Source organism: Sylvia atricapilla, chromosome 17, assembly GCF_009819655.1.
Source record: "Sylvia atricapilla isolate bSylAtr1 chromosome 17, bSylAtr1.pri, whole genome shotgun sequence".
Lineage (NCBI taxonomy): Eukaryota > Metazoa > Chordata > Aves > Passeriformes > Sylviidae > Sylvia > Sylvia atricapilla.
The window spans coordinates 4594349-4608740 of record NC_089156.1 but is presented as its reverse complement, the minus strand read 5'-3'; the positions used below and the strand labels follow the sequence as shown (position 1 = coordinate 4608740).

The 14392-nt window shown below is 53.5% G+C and overlaps 1 protein-coding gene across 1 annotated transcript; it reads left to right on the top strand.

Moving 5' to 3' along the window:
- Positions 1-403: 403 nt before the first annotated feature.
- TBX3 (T-box transcription factor 3) lies at positions 404-14190 on the top strand. The gene is made up of 8 exons (XM_066331328.1): positions 404-1034; positions 1645-2089; positions 3928-4195; positions 5443-5589; positions 7758-7834; positions 9150-9307; positions 10633-11336; positions 11945-14190. Exons 2-8 carry the CDS (start codon positions 1695-1697, stop codon positions 12389-12391), a joined length of 2196 nt encoding a protein of 731 aa, XP_066187425.1. The 5' UTR covers positions 404-1034; positions 1645-1694; the 3' UTR covers positions 12392-14190.
- The last annotated feature ends 202 nt before the right edge of the window (positions 14191-14392 follow it).

Below are 14392 nucleotides of genomic sequence, written 5' to 3'. Positions count from 1 at the left end.
GGGGAAGAGCCGCAGAGCCACCGCCGAGCCCCGCAGCTCAGCCCCGCACCGGCGGGGGGACGGAGAGCGCCCGGCTCCCGGCCTGGAGGGGTCGTTTCACAAAGCGACTTCGGCCGGGGCGGGGGAAAGCGGCGGGGGTGACAGCAGCGCGGCGGCAGGGGATGGGGTGGGAGCGCGGCGCGGCCTCCCGAGGTGGCTGCGGGCCGGGGGGGGACACACGGAGGGTCCCCCCGCCGCGGGACCGGCGGCGTTTGGAGAAGGGCTCGGGGAGCTCCTCCCGGGGAGCGCGGCCCGGCCGTGCCCAGGCTGCCGGGGCGGCGGGAGGCCGGGGCCGAGGCGGCCCCCAGCACCCCGCTGGAGGCGGGCGCTGCCGGCCCCTTCCCTCCGCCCTCCCTGCTCCCTCCCCTCTGATCATGTTGACATATTCACACGGCCCCGAGTACTAGTGATGCTTTGCTGCAGCGTTACAGTTTCCGACACCTTCTTTTTATAACTCGGCGCTGTCCCCCTCCACCCGAGCTGTCAGAACCCCGCCTATGGAGCCTCACAATTGGTCCGAAAGCGTCAAAGAGCCAATCAAGGCGGCTCCAGCTCCCCTGTAACCCACAACACATCCCTACGATCGGGTGCACGCAGAGCACAGACTCACAGGGAATTCTCAGAGCCGAGAGGCTCCTTCTCCCTCTCTCTTCTCTCTCTTTCTCTTTTCCTCTCTTTCTCCCTCCCCCCTTTTTTCTCTTCCTTTCTCTTTCCCTCTCGCTTTCTCTCTCTCTTTTATGGAGACAACAGTATAATTCTGCCAGATTTTTTCTTTTTTTAAAGCACAGCGAAAGAGAAAGAGAGGGGGAAAAATAAATTTAAAAAAAAAAAAAAAAAAGGAGGAGGGTGAAAGAAAGAAGAGATCCTGATGGAAATCAGGGCACCCTGACCAGCTCCTGCTTGGGGAGTGAGGAAGGCGAGGCGGAAACGAGATTTCCCTACAAGTTTTTGCTGCTGAAGGTTGCTCAGGAGCCTTCCTCGGCCGGCGAGGGGGGGTGGGTTTGTTTGCTTCTTTCTGCTTTCCCTCCTTTCCCAGCCTCTGCTCTGCAGCCTGACCGTACGGAGGAAAGGTGGAGGGGTGGGGGGGAGGGGGAAGAGAACCAGCCACCCAAAAAGAAAACCCAGCTTCGAGCCGTCACCCTCCGCCACGGAAGAAGAGAAGGGGAATTGGGACTAAGAGAAAAAAAGAAGAAGAAGAAGAAAAAAAAAGGATTTCGGCTTGTCCAGCCCTGCTGCGGCAACAGGAGCAGACAGCGAACCCGGTGGATTTTTTTTTTCTTCTCTTCTTCGGCGTTTCTTTTCCAGCGCAAGGACTTCCACTCAGGAAAAAAAACGCAAACAGCTAAAAAGCAAAACAAAACCTCAGAGACCGAACACGAGAAAAAGCAAGACTAATAATGAACAATCCTCTTAATCCGCTGTCCCGAGGGCTGGAGATGTGCCCCGGCTCGGGAAGTTGTAGGCTGTAGAAGTTCTGCCTCTCCCTCATGTACTGTGCTGTTTAGAGCTTGTTTCCCCCAGCCTTTTTTTTTTTTTTTTTTTTTTGGTGCTTTATCGCTGTTATTGTTATTATCTTAATTTTTCTTCTTCGTGATGTGCTGTTAGAAACCACTCCGGGACTACTCCAGCAGTAGGAAGACCGAGGAGTGGAGTGGATGAATTTACCGATGAGAGATCCAGTAATCCCTGGGACAAGCATGGCTTATCATCCTTTTTTACCGCACCGGGCACCGGACTTTGCCATGAGCGCTGTGCTGGGACATCAGCCTCCGTTCTTCCCGGCTCTGGCTTTGCCCCCCAACGGGGCAGCCGCCCTGTCCCTTCCCGGGGCTCTGGCTAAACCCATCATGGATCAGTTGGTGGGGGCTGCAGAGACTGGTATTCCCTTTTCTTCCCTGGGTCACCAGGCAGCAGCCCATCTGAGGCCTTTAAAAACTCTGGAGCCGGAAGAAGAGGTAGAAGACGATCCGAAAGTGCATCTGGAAGCTAAAGAGCTTTGGGAGCAATTCCATAAAAGAGGCACGGAGATGGTGATTACCAAATCGGGAAGGTAGGTCTGGCTCGGGGGGCTCGTGCCTTTCTTTCCCGCCCTGTCGCCCACCCCTCACTCTGTGCACCCCAGCAGGGCAAGGCGCTTTCCTCCCTAAACCTCCCCTTTCACCTGGAATTACGGGAAGCTTTAGGCAGCCGAAGATCCGAGCCCGTCCCGGGGCACCAGGCTGCCGGGGAAAGCCCGAGCACGACCCGGCCCTGCTCAGCATGTGCGTGTGCAGGGGCTCAGAGGGTCCCTTCATGGTTCAGTAGCTTAATGCTTGCTGGAGAAAACTGGGAGCAGCAAGAAAATAATTTGGGGTTGGCAAAGGGGCTGGCCTGCTTTTCAGCCTCGCTACACGCAGTTTTTCTTCCTTAAGAAAGGGAAATGAAGGGGGAAAAAAAAATCCTTTTGAGCGGCGTCTGGCTGCTGGTGGGGCAGGAGGGCAGATAGGCTTGGTGTGCCCCTCTCTGTGCTGGGGTCTCGGCTGGGTTTGTGCTCACCGATTGTGTCTGGAAAATTACAGAAAAGCTGACAAAACTCCCCAGCCGTCCTGCAGCCGCTGCTGGAGTGGCAGGGAAGGGTTTGCAGCTCCGCGCTGCCTGTCCCTGTATTTATGTAACCTTCACGTGGGAATGAATGAACACACACGGCGCGTCCACGCTCGGCATTTCTGCTTTTTATAGGTTTACCCGTCTGAAATCTCTCTCTATATTCGCTACTCATTGACATCTGGACTCTTTTACAACTCTGCCTATTGCTGGGATGAGACATAGGGCGAAAACCCCCTTTGCAGCCGGGTGTTTTTCTAAGGGGCTCTCTGAGAAACCTCCCAAACTCTCCACATGTGATTTGCCAGGAGAATTACTCGAGGAAGCCACTCCTGAAAAGTCTTCTTAGATGGCCTTCAGCTGCCTTGCTGGAGCTTCGCCGGTTTGCAAAGCACCAGTTGCAGGCTACAGGATCAGGAGGAAAAAAAAAATAAATAAATACAAGCCCTAAAAGCAGCAAGGAGGGGAAAAAAATTCTCGCCCATTTTACTGCTTTCCCGAAGTTTTGGGTTGGCTTTTTTTTTTTTTTTTTTTTTTTTTTTTTTTAAATTGTGGTCAAAAGGGTTTTTTGCGTGAAAGCCTCGGCCAGTATTAAGAGTTGCAAAGTCATGTGTTTCCTTTTAAGTTGAGATTTGCTGAATGCCAAGCGCTCGATATAATAAACAGCAAATTTGTGGTATCCTGTTGCAGTTTGGAGCCGGAGCTGGGAGCGGAGCGGGGTTTGCCCAGAACCCTCGGCACACCGGGGGATCCCCGGGTGGCCGGAGCACGGGGAGAGCCCCGGCAGCCTCGCTGCCCTCGCCGGGGGTTTTGAATTCTCCTCTGTAAAGTGTAAAAAACTCCGCACTTCAGCGGGAGGGTTGGGTTGGAACAGTTCAGACGGTTTGTTTTATCGGGGTGCGATCAGCTCCCATTTCTTTGTTTAGCAGGCAAAAAGGAAACTAATGAGAGATCAGAGAGCCCCAAATGGGCCTTTGCTGTTTAGGAATGGCAGAGAGAGGTAGGCTCCTGCAGATTTCTAGGGAACGCGTACCTTGCCCATCCAGGGACCATTTTCCCCTCCAACTTTCAAGCATTTGAGGAACCTTTTCGCTGGGGGCGGGGGGGTGCTGGTGGGGGGAAACCTTTCTGCTGGACACTGGCTTACTCTGCTGCTTTTGAGAGCTGAAGTAGTTTCTTGGTAGACGCGCTACCGAAATCCAGAAGCTTATTTAAACGCCGTAATTAATTTTATTTTATTTTTGTCTTGTCTTTTCTTTTCCTCCCCCCCCCCCCCCCACCTCCTCCCTCCCCCTCTGCCCATAGGAGAATGTTCCCTCCATTTAAAGTGAGATGCACTGGACTGGATAAAAAGGCCAAGTACATTTTATTGATGGATATTGTGGCGGCTGATGATTGTAGGTACAAATTCCATAATTCCCGGTGGATGGTAGCCGGCAAGGCTGACCCTGAAATGCCAAAGAGAATGTACATCCACCCGGACAGCCCGGCCACCGGCGAACAATGGATGTCCAAAGTCGTCACCTTTCACAAGCTGAAGCTCACTAACAACATCTCTGACAAGCACGGATTTGTGAGTGCCTTTTACACCTTCCTTTGCCCCCCTTTTCCCCTCGCTCGCCACCCGGCCGGCGCGGGGGTCCCGGCGGGGGAGTGCCCGGGGCACGGCGGCTGCTGGGCCGGGCTGGCCCCGCTGGCAGCCCCGGAGAGCGGCCGAAAGGAGGGGAAAACGGGGCAGAAAATCCTCCCCAAGCACTCGGAGACGGGCATCTGTCCGGTTTATAATAGCTCTTGATTTTTCCTCCTGCTGGGGTCAGGATTAAAGCCCGGAGTTTTCTCTGTAACCTCCCCGTGCCATGCAGCCTTAACTTTAGGGATACATTTCCAGCACGGCGCAACTCGATATTTCTCAGAGCTGCGGTGACTTTATGTATCTATATATATTTTTAATAAAGTCGATCACACTTTCTAAGCGCAGGAAAACGATATGCATATGTGTATAAAGGGCTTAAAGGCCTAAGTACGCAAACGTTTAAATCTATATTAATCTGGATAATGTAAAGCAAGCCGGAGTGAAAATAAACAGGGACCAAAAGCAGAGGTCAAGTTGCCCATTCATGTCTATCCACTCCTTTACATTTACCGGGTGTGCAGAGATAAAAACTTACCCTGAGAGTGAAATCAAACAAACCTGCTGATAAGTGCTCTGTCGATCCTGGGCATTTCTTTCTATTCCTGGGAAAGCCTCGGCCTCGGAGCCGGGGCTTGCTGCTGGTGGCCGCGGCCGGGGGATCTCTAATGCGCCGAAGATTGCATTTGCTGCTGTGATTTGATTAGACGATACATTTTTGCCGTTCGCAGAAGGCCTTAAGTGAATTGGGGCACGCAATTAGACCGAGCCGAGGCTCTCGTGGTGGTGTTGCAACTGTAGCTGCTGCAGCTGCTTTGCTTGATTTTATATATATATTTTTTTTTACACTTTGAAATCAAAAGACATTGCTGCCGGAGCCTGAACAGCTTCTCCCCCTCTCCGGGCAGAGTTCTGAGGGGATCCCCTCCTCGCTCCTCTCCTTCGAGAGGTCCAGCGAGAGCCTACCCCCGGCGAGCTGGAGCTGTCAGTACTTTCAGTCGGATGCTGCGAGGCGTGTGCGTGTGTTTGGAGTGTGTTTGGCGGGGAGGAGGCGTGAGGGGAGGAAGGAGAGGGAAGGCAAATTAGAAGGAGAAAGTGCCGATGGCCGGGGGAAATGCTGCTCCTGCTGACCGTCTTCTTTCCCCCCCCTGCTGCCCTCTCTGCTGCCGGCCGCTGCTCGCCCTCCCCAGACCATTTTAAACTCCATGCACAAGTACCAGCCCCGGTTCCACATCGTCCGAGCCAACGATATCCTCAAGCTTCCTTACAGCACGTTCAGGACCTACGTTTTCCCGGAGACTGAATTCATCGCAGTGACCGCATACCAGAATGATAAGGTAAGGAGATTAAGAGAGGATTTGTTTTACGTGTTTTGGCTTTTGAGAGAACTTTTACTCTGCATTGTTCCCTTAAAACTCACGAAGCCCATCCCGCTCCTCTCTCTCTCTCTCTCTCTCTCTCTCCCCCCTCATCTTTTCCCCCAAAACCTCCTTGATCCAACTTCGGGAAAGTGCTGGGGGAGGGGGTCGAGCACTCCTAATACCGACCTCGGGGAGAGAAATTAAAAGGAGAGAAGACTGAGGGTGGGAGGGAGAATGTTTAGGAGTTTTCTACCATTTTTTTCCCCCGGTGTATCTCCCCAGTATGAGAAAAGGGATGGGGTGGGGTTTGCTGCTCTTAGTGTGGACTTAATCTAAGATGCATCAGGGAGAAAAAAAAAATAATAAAAAAGACTCGGCTCCGTGTGTCGAAAGACAGAGTGGGGAGAGCAGCGGGCTGAGATTTTGTAATTCTTCCTGGCCTTTGTGCTGTTTTAGCTCCTTTAACAGCGATTGGCAATAAGGCTGGAGAGCACGTCTGGTTCCTATTATTATTATATTATGATTTTTTTTTTTTTTTGCATCCTGCAGTGTTTTATTATTTTTTGTGGTGCAGAAATATGCTCTGGTCAGAGAGGGGTATCTCGCTTGAATTTAGCTGGAAGGGCCGAAAAAGCCCGTGTGAGAAAGTTTTGCAGCGCTGCAAACGCTGCCTTTCCATTGCTGCTGGTTTATTGTCGCTTGCGATGAAGGTGGTACATTTGGGAGAGTGGCAAACGGCGAATTTACGATAATTAAGTCAAGTGGAAGGAAGCGGAGGAGCCAAAAAAGGGGCTTTGATTTTTTTTGTTGTTGTTGTTGTTGTCTGTGAATTACAACTTCGCGTGCGTTGAGCGCTCTGGATGCGCAGCGCCCGCTCGCTGCGGCTGCCCCGTGCCCCTCTCTGCCCCTCACATCTTCCACCGTAAAAAATTCCGGGCTGAAAAGGAAGGGGGTCTGTACCTTTCTGCCCTCGGTTCGCAAAAAAGCCGCTTCCCCCTCGGGGCTCGGGCTATTTTCCTCTCTCCCTGCAGCCGGGCACTCGCAAGGAAACTGAAAGAAAATGCGTGTCCAGAGAGTAGACTTTGCTTTGGGACTTATCAGCAGGGCTGGCCGGCCCGCTCTATCAGCTGGGGGCGGCTCGGTTGAAGGGCACAAATGAGCATATTTGTGTGATTGCCATGAAATCGGCCGGGAAGCGGCGTGCGGAAGCGGCGGGGAGCGCTCGGCTCGGCGCGGGGGGAGCAGAAGGCACGGCCGGGAGCAGCACCTGGGTGAAAAGTCCCGCTGGTTTTAGCAGTGGGGTTTTCCTGCTCGCTCCTGATCCCGTGTGTGCGGCGGGGCGGGGAGGGGTGACTGGGGGGCCAGGGCCGGTCCTGCCCGCACTCAGGCGGGGTTTCCTTTTCGGGGTCATCCTCTACTCCTAAACTGGGGGGTGGCTGTGCTTCCAGCCCGCTCCGAGAGACCGGGAATGGGGAGGCGACGTTCCCCCTCGCATCCTGTTCCAGCGGGGTGAGCCCCGGCCAAGGCTGTGCGTTCGGCTCCGTGCATCGTAGGCACGGGCACTGGGCACTCGAGGGATGCCCCGCAGCCCCCAGCCCTCCCCACAGTCATTCCCTGAACCCCGAGGAAACCCAAACCGAGAAACTTCCACACACGCCCCCCCTAAAAAACATGAACTGGCTCCTGGCACCCCTGGCGCCCCAACACACACGGAGCATAATGCGATTATATGAAGTATTTTATTATAGCAAGGGGGTGGGTATGATTCCTTTGCGGTTTAATTATGGTATTTAAAGAGTTTTAAGTTCAGGCATAACTTGCATGGATCTCGTTGCACGGCTCAATTAATTCCGATGTGGTGGCAGCAACACGGGGCTCTTTCATTGCCACCACGCTCCGGGTCACCGGCCAGCCCGGCGGGGGATCGGGGGCGAGCTGCCTCCAAACAGCTCAGGAAAACACATGGATTCACCCAAAAACCGGGGACCTTTGCCCCCTGCCCTGTCCTCCTCCTGCCAGGATCCTGCCAGCACTGGGGGAACTGGGAAGAGTGAGGGTTTGTATTTTTTAATACAAAAAAATCTCCTTATTCTGCCCCACCCCCCTGGCTAATTTTTCTTTTTTTCCCTCTCTCTATCCTATAGATCACACAATTAAAAATTGACAACAACCCCTTTGCCAAAGGTTTTCGGGACACCGGGAATGGAAGGAGGGAAAAGAGGTGAGTCTGGCTCGATTCTGTACAGCTGCTTCGTTTGGTTTTCATGTGTTAAGCTCAGAACACGAGCAGAGGTCAAAATCACCTTGCCTCGCCTCCAAACCACACTTCCCCCCGCCAAAATCCATAAGGATCTTGGCATTAATAACGTCAAAGGGATTGCATGGGAATTCTTTCCTGCCTTCCACGTTCAGTTTTCACATCGCAGGGGCTGACTGGCCAAAGGGAGCGCAGCAGTACATTGAACAAATATTACCGCAGAAAAACTTTCCCTTAAAAATCGGAGAGGGGGATGTTACAGTGTAGTTTGGATCTGGGACTGGAGAAGAGGGACAAGTGAGGGCTGAGCACTGCTTGAATCTCCACTGGCAGTTTTTTCTGGGGACTGCACGGAAAAGAGTAAAACGTGGAGGAGAAACATATAAATAAACAGTTTGGACAGAGGTATCTCATGAATATGGAAGTAATTAATGATAGAAGATTCTTTGTATTTTCCGCAGCAGGACGCAGTTTGTGTCCCAGGTAGGCAGACAGAACTCGTTATAATGAGACTCAGGACTTTTATTTTTAATATAAGAAGAAAATATGAGGAGAAAAAAAGGACAGCTTTTTCCCTTTGATGGGGAATATGTCTGTTTTGTTGTGTTACAGGAAACAGGATATTTTAGCCATTTGCACAGGGGGTTAGATAATGAATAAATCGATCTGTTCCTCTTTTTTCAAACAAACAACAGAATGAAAAGGTGGGGGGAACGTGGTGTAAACCAAGAGGCCTCTCTGCCTGCCCAGCACACACACAAACACGCACACGCCAGCTCCTCTTGTCCATCAGTGTGAAAATAAAGCCAGCGCTGGAGCCACAGGACGGAAATGATTTCTAATTTCTCTAAATATAAATAGATTTTTTTACTCCGGGTTAATTGTTGGTGAAAAGATTACATGAAGTGCCTAACAAAATAACCACTTCCTAGCAATCTTAGCAACCATTAAGATGGCTCATATCTCTGGAACATCCTTGCCTTTTAAAAGCTAATCTCCAGGGAACGCTTCCCTCTCCCCTCCGCCCCTTGTCTTTAATATCAGCCCTCGCTGAGGAGCTGCTCACGCTTCCAAGAAATCTCCTCTTATTAGCAGCCAAGCCCTGCCTGCCAGAAACGCGCTCTCCTCCTCGAGGGAGCCGTGGCTCTTAATTCCCCTGCGCTACCCGTGCCCGAAGAGGAGCTCCGGGAGGGGCTGGGGAGGGGTCCCGGGGCTCAGGGAGGGGTCCGGGGGTTCCGGGGGTCCCGGGCCGCTCGCCCAGCGGGGTCTGTGCCCGCAGGAAGCAGCTGACCCTGCAGTCCATGCGAGTGTACGACGAGAGGCAGAAGAAGGAGAATCCCACCTCGGACGAGTCGTCCAATGAGCAGACGGCCTTCAAGTGCTTTGCCCAGTCCTCCTGCCCCGCCGTGCCTGCCGTGGGCACCTCCAGCCTCAAAGGTGAGAGCTGTGGCCCCTGGTCTCCTCTGCGAGAGCCTGGGTGCCCGCTCTGTGTGCTGGCAGATCCTGGCCTGTACCACTGCCCTCTGCCACTGTCCCTTCCTGCCTTCCTTCCCTCCTGCCTTCCTACCTCTTTGCTTCTTTTCTCATGTTTTCTCTCTTTGCTCTCTTCTCTCTGTTCTTTTTCTCTTTAGTTTTTCCTCTCTCTGTTTCTTTCTTTCTTTCCCTCACTCTTCTTCTTGTTTCCTTTCTTTCTGTCTTTCCCTCTCCTCCCTTCTCCCCCCTCACTCTCCTCTCTCTGCCTTCCTCACTCTTCCTCTCCTTCTCCCTCTCCCCCCGGCCTCCCTCTCCCCTTGCTGCACATTCGTCCCTCCCTTCCTCGGTTCAGAAAGGAGCCAGCTCCGAGTCAAGGGAGCAAAGACAGACCACGGGGCAAAAGTTCAAAACTGGAGTCACTCCATTAATATTCCTCCCTGAATCTGTTACTAGAGGAAGGATCTTTCCCCTGGATACAGTCCCGAACTTTGTTATAGAAAAGTCACCCTGGGTTTCTCGGTGCGGGGCTGGGAGCTGTCTGCAGCTCTCCCGTACGTATTAATCCATCCCGGGGCGGGGGGGCAGAGGGAGGAGGAAACAACCTCTTTTTTGTAGTTGCTTTGCTCGTTTTTTTTTTAAAGGCCTGCCGAGCTGAGGGGAGGGGAGCTGGGAGGGGACCCGAAAAGCAAACCAGAGCTTCACACCTGGGGCGCTGAAATTAGGAGATGAAGTGCAGAGGAATCCAGCGAAGCCGTGCATGTGTTTAGGGAGAAGGGGGGCCCAGGGGGTGAAGAAGGCGGCTGCGGGGTGTCTCTGTTTGTGAAGTTTGCCCCTTGAAAGGGATGAAAACTTTGGAAAACTTCGTAGGAGACACATCCCCAAGGCCCTTCAGCCCTGCCCCGAGGTTGCCGCTGTCCCGTTCCTCCTGTACCCCCTGTGCAGCCGGGGAGGGAAGGAGGCAGGGGAGGTCCCTGGGGGCTCCCGGGGATCCCCGGGGAGCGGAGCCGCTGGCCCCGGGCCCGCCCGGCTGGGGGGTCTCTCCTCCGGGCCGCTGCTTTGTTTCGCAGCCAATTTTGCTGCGTTGTGTAAAACTCGGGCTGGCTTGGACGGGGCGGGCGGTGGGAGCCGGGGCCCGTATTTATTTATATAATAATGATTTTAAAAAAGGGAAGTATTTTCACACAAACCTCTGGCCGGTCAGGAAGCGTTTGTGCCCCCTCTCTCAGGCCGGTGGGGATTTCGGGATGTGCAGTGCCGGATCCCAGCCCCGGGCCCCCTTTGTCTTGCAGATCTCTGCCCCAGCGAGGGAGACAGCGATGCAGACAGCAAAGACGATCCCTTGCTAGAAGGCAACGAGTCGGGCAAAATCAGCACGACCACCGCCGCCACCCCAGCGCCGGCCAGCTCCGCTGCCACCGCGGGGGACGACCCCCGGGACAAGGGCGGCAGCCCCTCCAAAAGCCACTTCTTCCCTGGGGACTCGGCAGGGAGTCGGAGCCGAGAGAGGACTGAGAAAGCCCCTCCGGACTCCCGGCACAGCCCGGCTGCCATCTCTTCCAGCACCCGGGGGGGAAGCCTGAGCGGCGAGGAACTGAAAAGCCCCCTCAGGGATGGCCCCAAAGTAGATGAGAACCGACTGCTGGGGAAAGAGCCCTTCACCCCCCTGACGGTCCAAACCGACAGCACGGCCCACCTGAGCCAGGGACACTTGCAGAACCTCGGCTTTCCCCCTGCCCTGGCCGGCCAGCAGTTCTTCAACCCGCTGGGGAACGGGCACCCGCTGCTGCTGCACCCCGGGCAGTTCGCCATGGGGGGAGCCTTCTCCGGCATGGCCGCGGGCATGGGGCCCCTCCTCGCCACCGTCTCCGGGGCATCCGCCGGGGTCTCGGGACTGGACAACACGGTCATGGCCACGGCGGCGGCCCAGGGACTCTCGGGAGCGTCGGCGGCTGCTTTGCCTTTCCATCTGCAGCAGCACGTCCTGGCCTCACAGGTACTGCGCTCCCCCCGCGCCGCCCCTCCGGGCCTGGGGGCTCCGGCGCTGGGGACGGGGGTGGGCAGCGGGCACCTCCTTTAAATTCCCCGCTGGATGTGCCCCCCTCCGCCTCTCTCGGGGGCCGGGCACGGGCCTTGGCACGAAGCCGGAGGAGGGAAAGGTGTGGGCGGGGAGGGCGGCCCAGCGCGATCCCCCTGAGCTCCCCCACCCTCCCCGCTGACCCCCCGAGCCCCTGCCGTCACCGGGGCAGGCGCAGGGCTCGGGGCTGTGCGGCGGGTCCCGGCCCGCGGAGCGGAGCCGCTGGCGGGGGATGTGCCCGGGGCTGCCCTGCGCAGCGGGACGGGGGGGGACCGGGCCCGCGGGGAAACAGAATCGCCCGCTGAGTGAGGGGCAGCGTGGGGGAGAGAGCCCTGGGCCCCCGGCGGGCCCGGCGGGAGCGGGGCACGGCCCGGGCACGGTGTGCCCCGCTGCGGACACGTGTGTCTGTGCCGGGCGGTGTGAGGACAGCTCTCCGTCCCGCGGCGTGCGCGGGGGAGACGCCGTGCGGCATCCCCGCCGTGAGTGCGGGCCGGTAACCCTTTCCTCTCTCTCCTCCCGTCCCGCAGGGCCTGGCCATGTCTCCCTTCGGCAGCCTTTTCCCTTACCCCTACACCTACATGGCTGCGGCCGCCGCCGCCTCCAGCGCCGCCTCCAGCTCGGTGCACCGGCACCCGTTCCTGAGCGCCGTGCGGCCGCGGCTCCGCTACAGCCCCTACCCTCTGCCCGTGCCGCTGTCGGACGGCAGCAGCCTGCTCACCACCGCCCTGCCCGGCCTGGCCGCCGGCTCCGGCGAGGGCAAGGCGGGCGGGCTGAGCGCCAGCCCCGGCTCCGTGCCCCTGGACTCCGCCTCGGACCTCACCAGCCGCTCCTCCACGCTCTCGTCCGGCTCCGTGTCGCTGTCCCCCAAGCTGGGCGCGGACAAGGAGGCGGCCACCAGCGAACTGCAAAACATCCAGCGCCTGGTCAGCGGGCTCGACCCGAAGCAGGACAGATCCCGCAGCGGCTCCCCGTAACCCCCCCGGCCCCCGGGAGCTCATTTCAAATCGGTCTCGCAGTGCACTTTGTTTGAAAGAAACCACATCCTCCACCCCGCGAGTGTTTTGTTGTTGTTTTGTTGTTGTTGTTTACCCCCTCCTTTATTTTGTTTGGGTTTTTTTTTCTCTTCCTCTTTCTAATTTTTTTTTTAACATATAAAATCCCGCGGCGTTTTGTGAGTGCTTAACAACAAAAAAACAAGGTATCTGGTGGAGCAGGGAAAAAGGGTCGGGGATGAGGGAGCGCTGGGTCGGAGGCTCCTCACAGGGAGCAAAACTGGCCGGATCGAGGCACCGGAGGGGTTTGTGGCATCCTCCTTTTATTATTATTATTATTATTATTATTTTTATCCGTGTAAAAATAAAAACCCAAAACCAAAACACACCGGAAAAAAAAAGAAAAAAAAAAGGAAAAAAAAACCTAAAAGAAAAAATAAACAAAAAAAAAAAATAAAACAAACTTATGAATAAAAATTAAGTAAGAGAAGTGATTTTGTTTTCTCTCCGAAAGAAAAGTGTGTAAGTAACTCGCGTATTGGTTCTTCAACAGTTGTTTCCTGGGCGGGTTGTTAACCACAACCCCCTCAGTCGATATTAAGGGAAGCTGTGTGTTTAAAATATTATTGTGATGTCTGAGAGCCAGTTGGTGGCTTTTTTTTTTTTTTGAGGGGGGGTGGTGGTATTTTTTATTTCAGTGGGATTTTGTTGTTTATTTTTAATGCTCGTTTCAAATCCCAGGGAAAAAAAATATTATTAATAATAATAAAACCGAAAATAAGACCTTTGTCCCTCTACCTTAAACATCCTTGTAGCAACCAAAATAAGAAGTGTAGTTGGAAAGGAAAAAAAAAAGTGAATTTATTTTATCTAAAAACCTCTGTAGCTCGACTGTAGATTCATCACAGCTTTCCCTCTTTAATTGTATATGCAATAACAAGGTTTAACATACTGAGAAGAAGAAAAGAGCGGACACTATTATTAAAACAAAGTATTTATGTAATTATTTGATAACTCTTGTAAATACGTGGAATATGAATACTCGAAATTAAACTTTAATTTATTGACATTGTACATATCTCTGTAAATACGGCTGCAGCGGTCTTCTCTTTTTTTCCTTCTGTTTTTATTTTTAGTCGTTTTCATTTCAAGTTGCTAATTCCTTTAAACATAGATCCCGACCCAGAGGAGAAATTCCCCCATTTGTGAGGGCTCAGTTTTTAAATCAGAGCTCAGCCCTCAGGAAAACCTCGTCCCGTGGTCAAGGACCGAATGCAAAAGGCAAAGCAGAAAGAAACCAAATTAATCAAAGACCTTAACAAAATTCAAAGAGAGAAAAAGACAGATCAGTGTGCCATGGTAGCTTTTAATCCTCGATTTCTTCAGTGTTCGAAATGTCAACAACCACAAAAACTATCTACGTTTATACACGACAACAGGCTTCTCCAGTGGCTTGAGAGAAAAAAAAAAAAGTGAAGATTCTAGGAATTTTTTTTTTACTTTCTATTATTTTTGCCCGTTTCCTCGGTGTGTCAGAAAACAACCCCGCGATGGAGTTTTACTACTGTGCTTATTGTTGTCTTTGTTTGAGTGAGTGCATATTTTCTTGGGTTGAAAGTCAGGTGCTCAGAGCTGGTTCAAAGGGAAAAAAAAAAAATGAAGGTATATTTTGTGTTATATAAATGTTGAGAAGTTCTTGCTATTTTTTTCTTTCTGTAATTTTTTTTCCCCCTTCTCTTTTGAAAGTCACTGAAGTTTCAATAAATTTTTATTGAAATGTCTTGGGCGTACTGTGAAATGCCTTCACCCCAACCCTCCCCGAAGTGCCTGGGAGGATGGAGGGGTTGAAAGATATATATCCCTCATCTGCCTTTCTCCTCCACCCCTTTTCCCGTTCCCAATATTAAGATATTTCCCCTGGAAGGAGCCAGTACGAACCAGTCGAGATGGTGTCATTTGCATTGTTGGGGGGGAAGGACGAGG

What these genes read in the sequence shown, in the direction of transcription:
- TBX3 (XM_066331328.1), top strand. Translation starts at nt 1,695, where the DNA reads ATGAATTTACCGATGAGAGATCCAGTAATCCCTGGGACAAGCATGGCT. An exon ending in TCTCTGACAAGCACGGATTT is followed by an intron (nt 4,196 to 5,442) that starts GTGAGTGCCTTT and finishes CGCCCTCCCCAG; the next exon opens with ACCATTTTAAACTCCATGCA. An exon ending in CCGCATACCAGAATGATAAG is followed by an intron (nt 5,590 to 7,757) that starts GTAAGGAGATTA and finishes TCTATCCTATAG; the next exon opens with ATCACACAATTAAAAATTGA.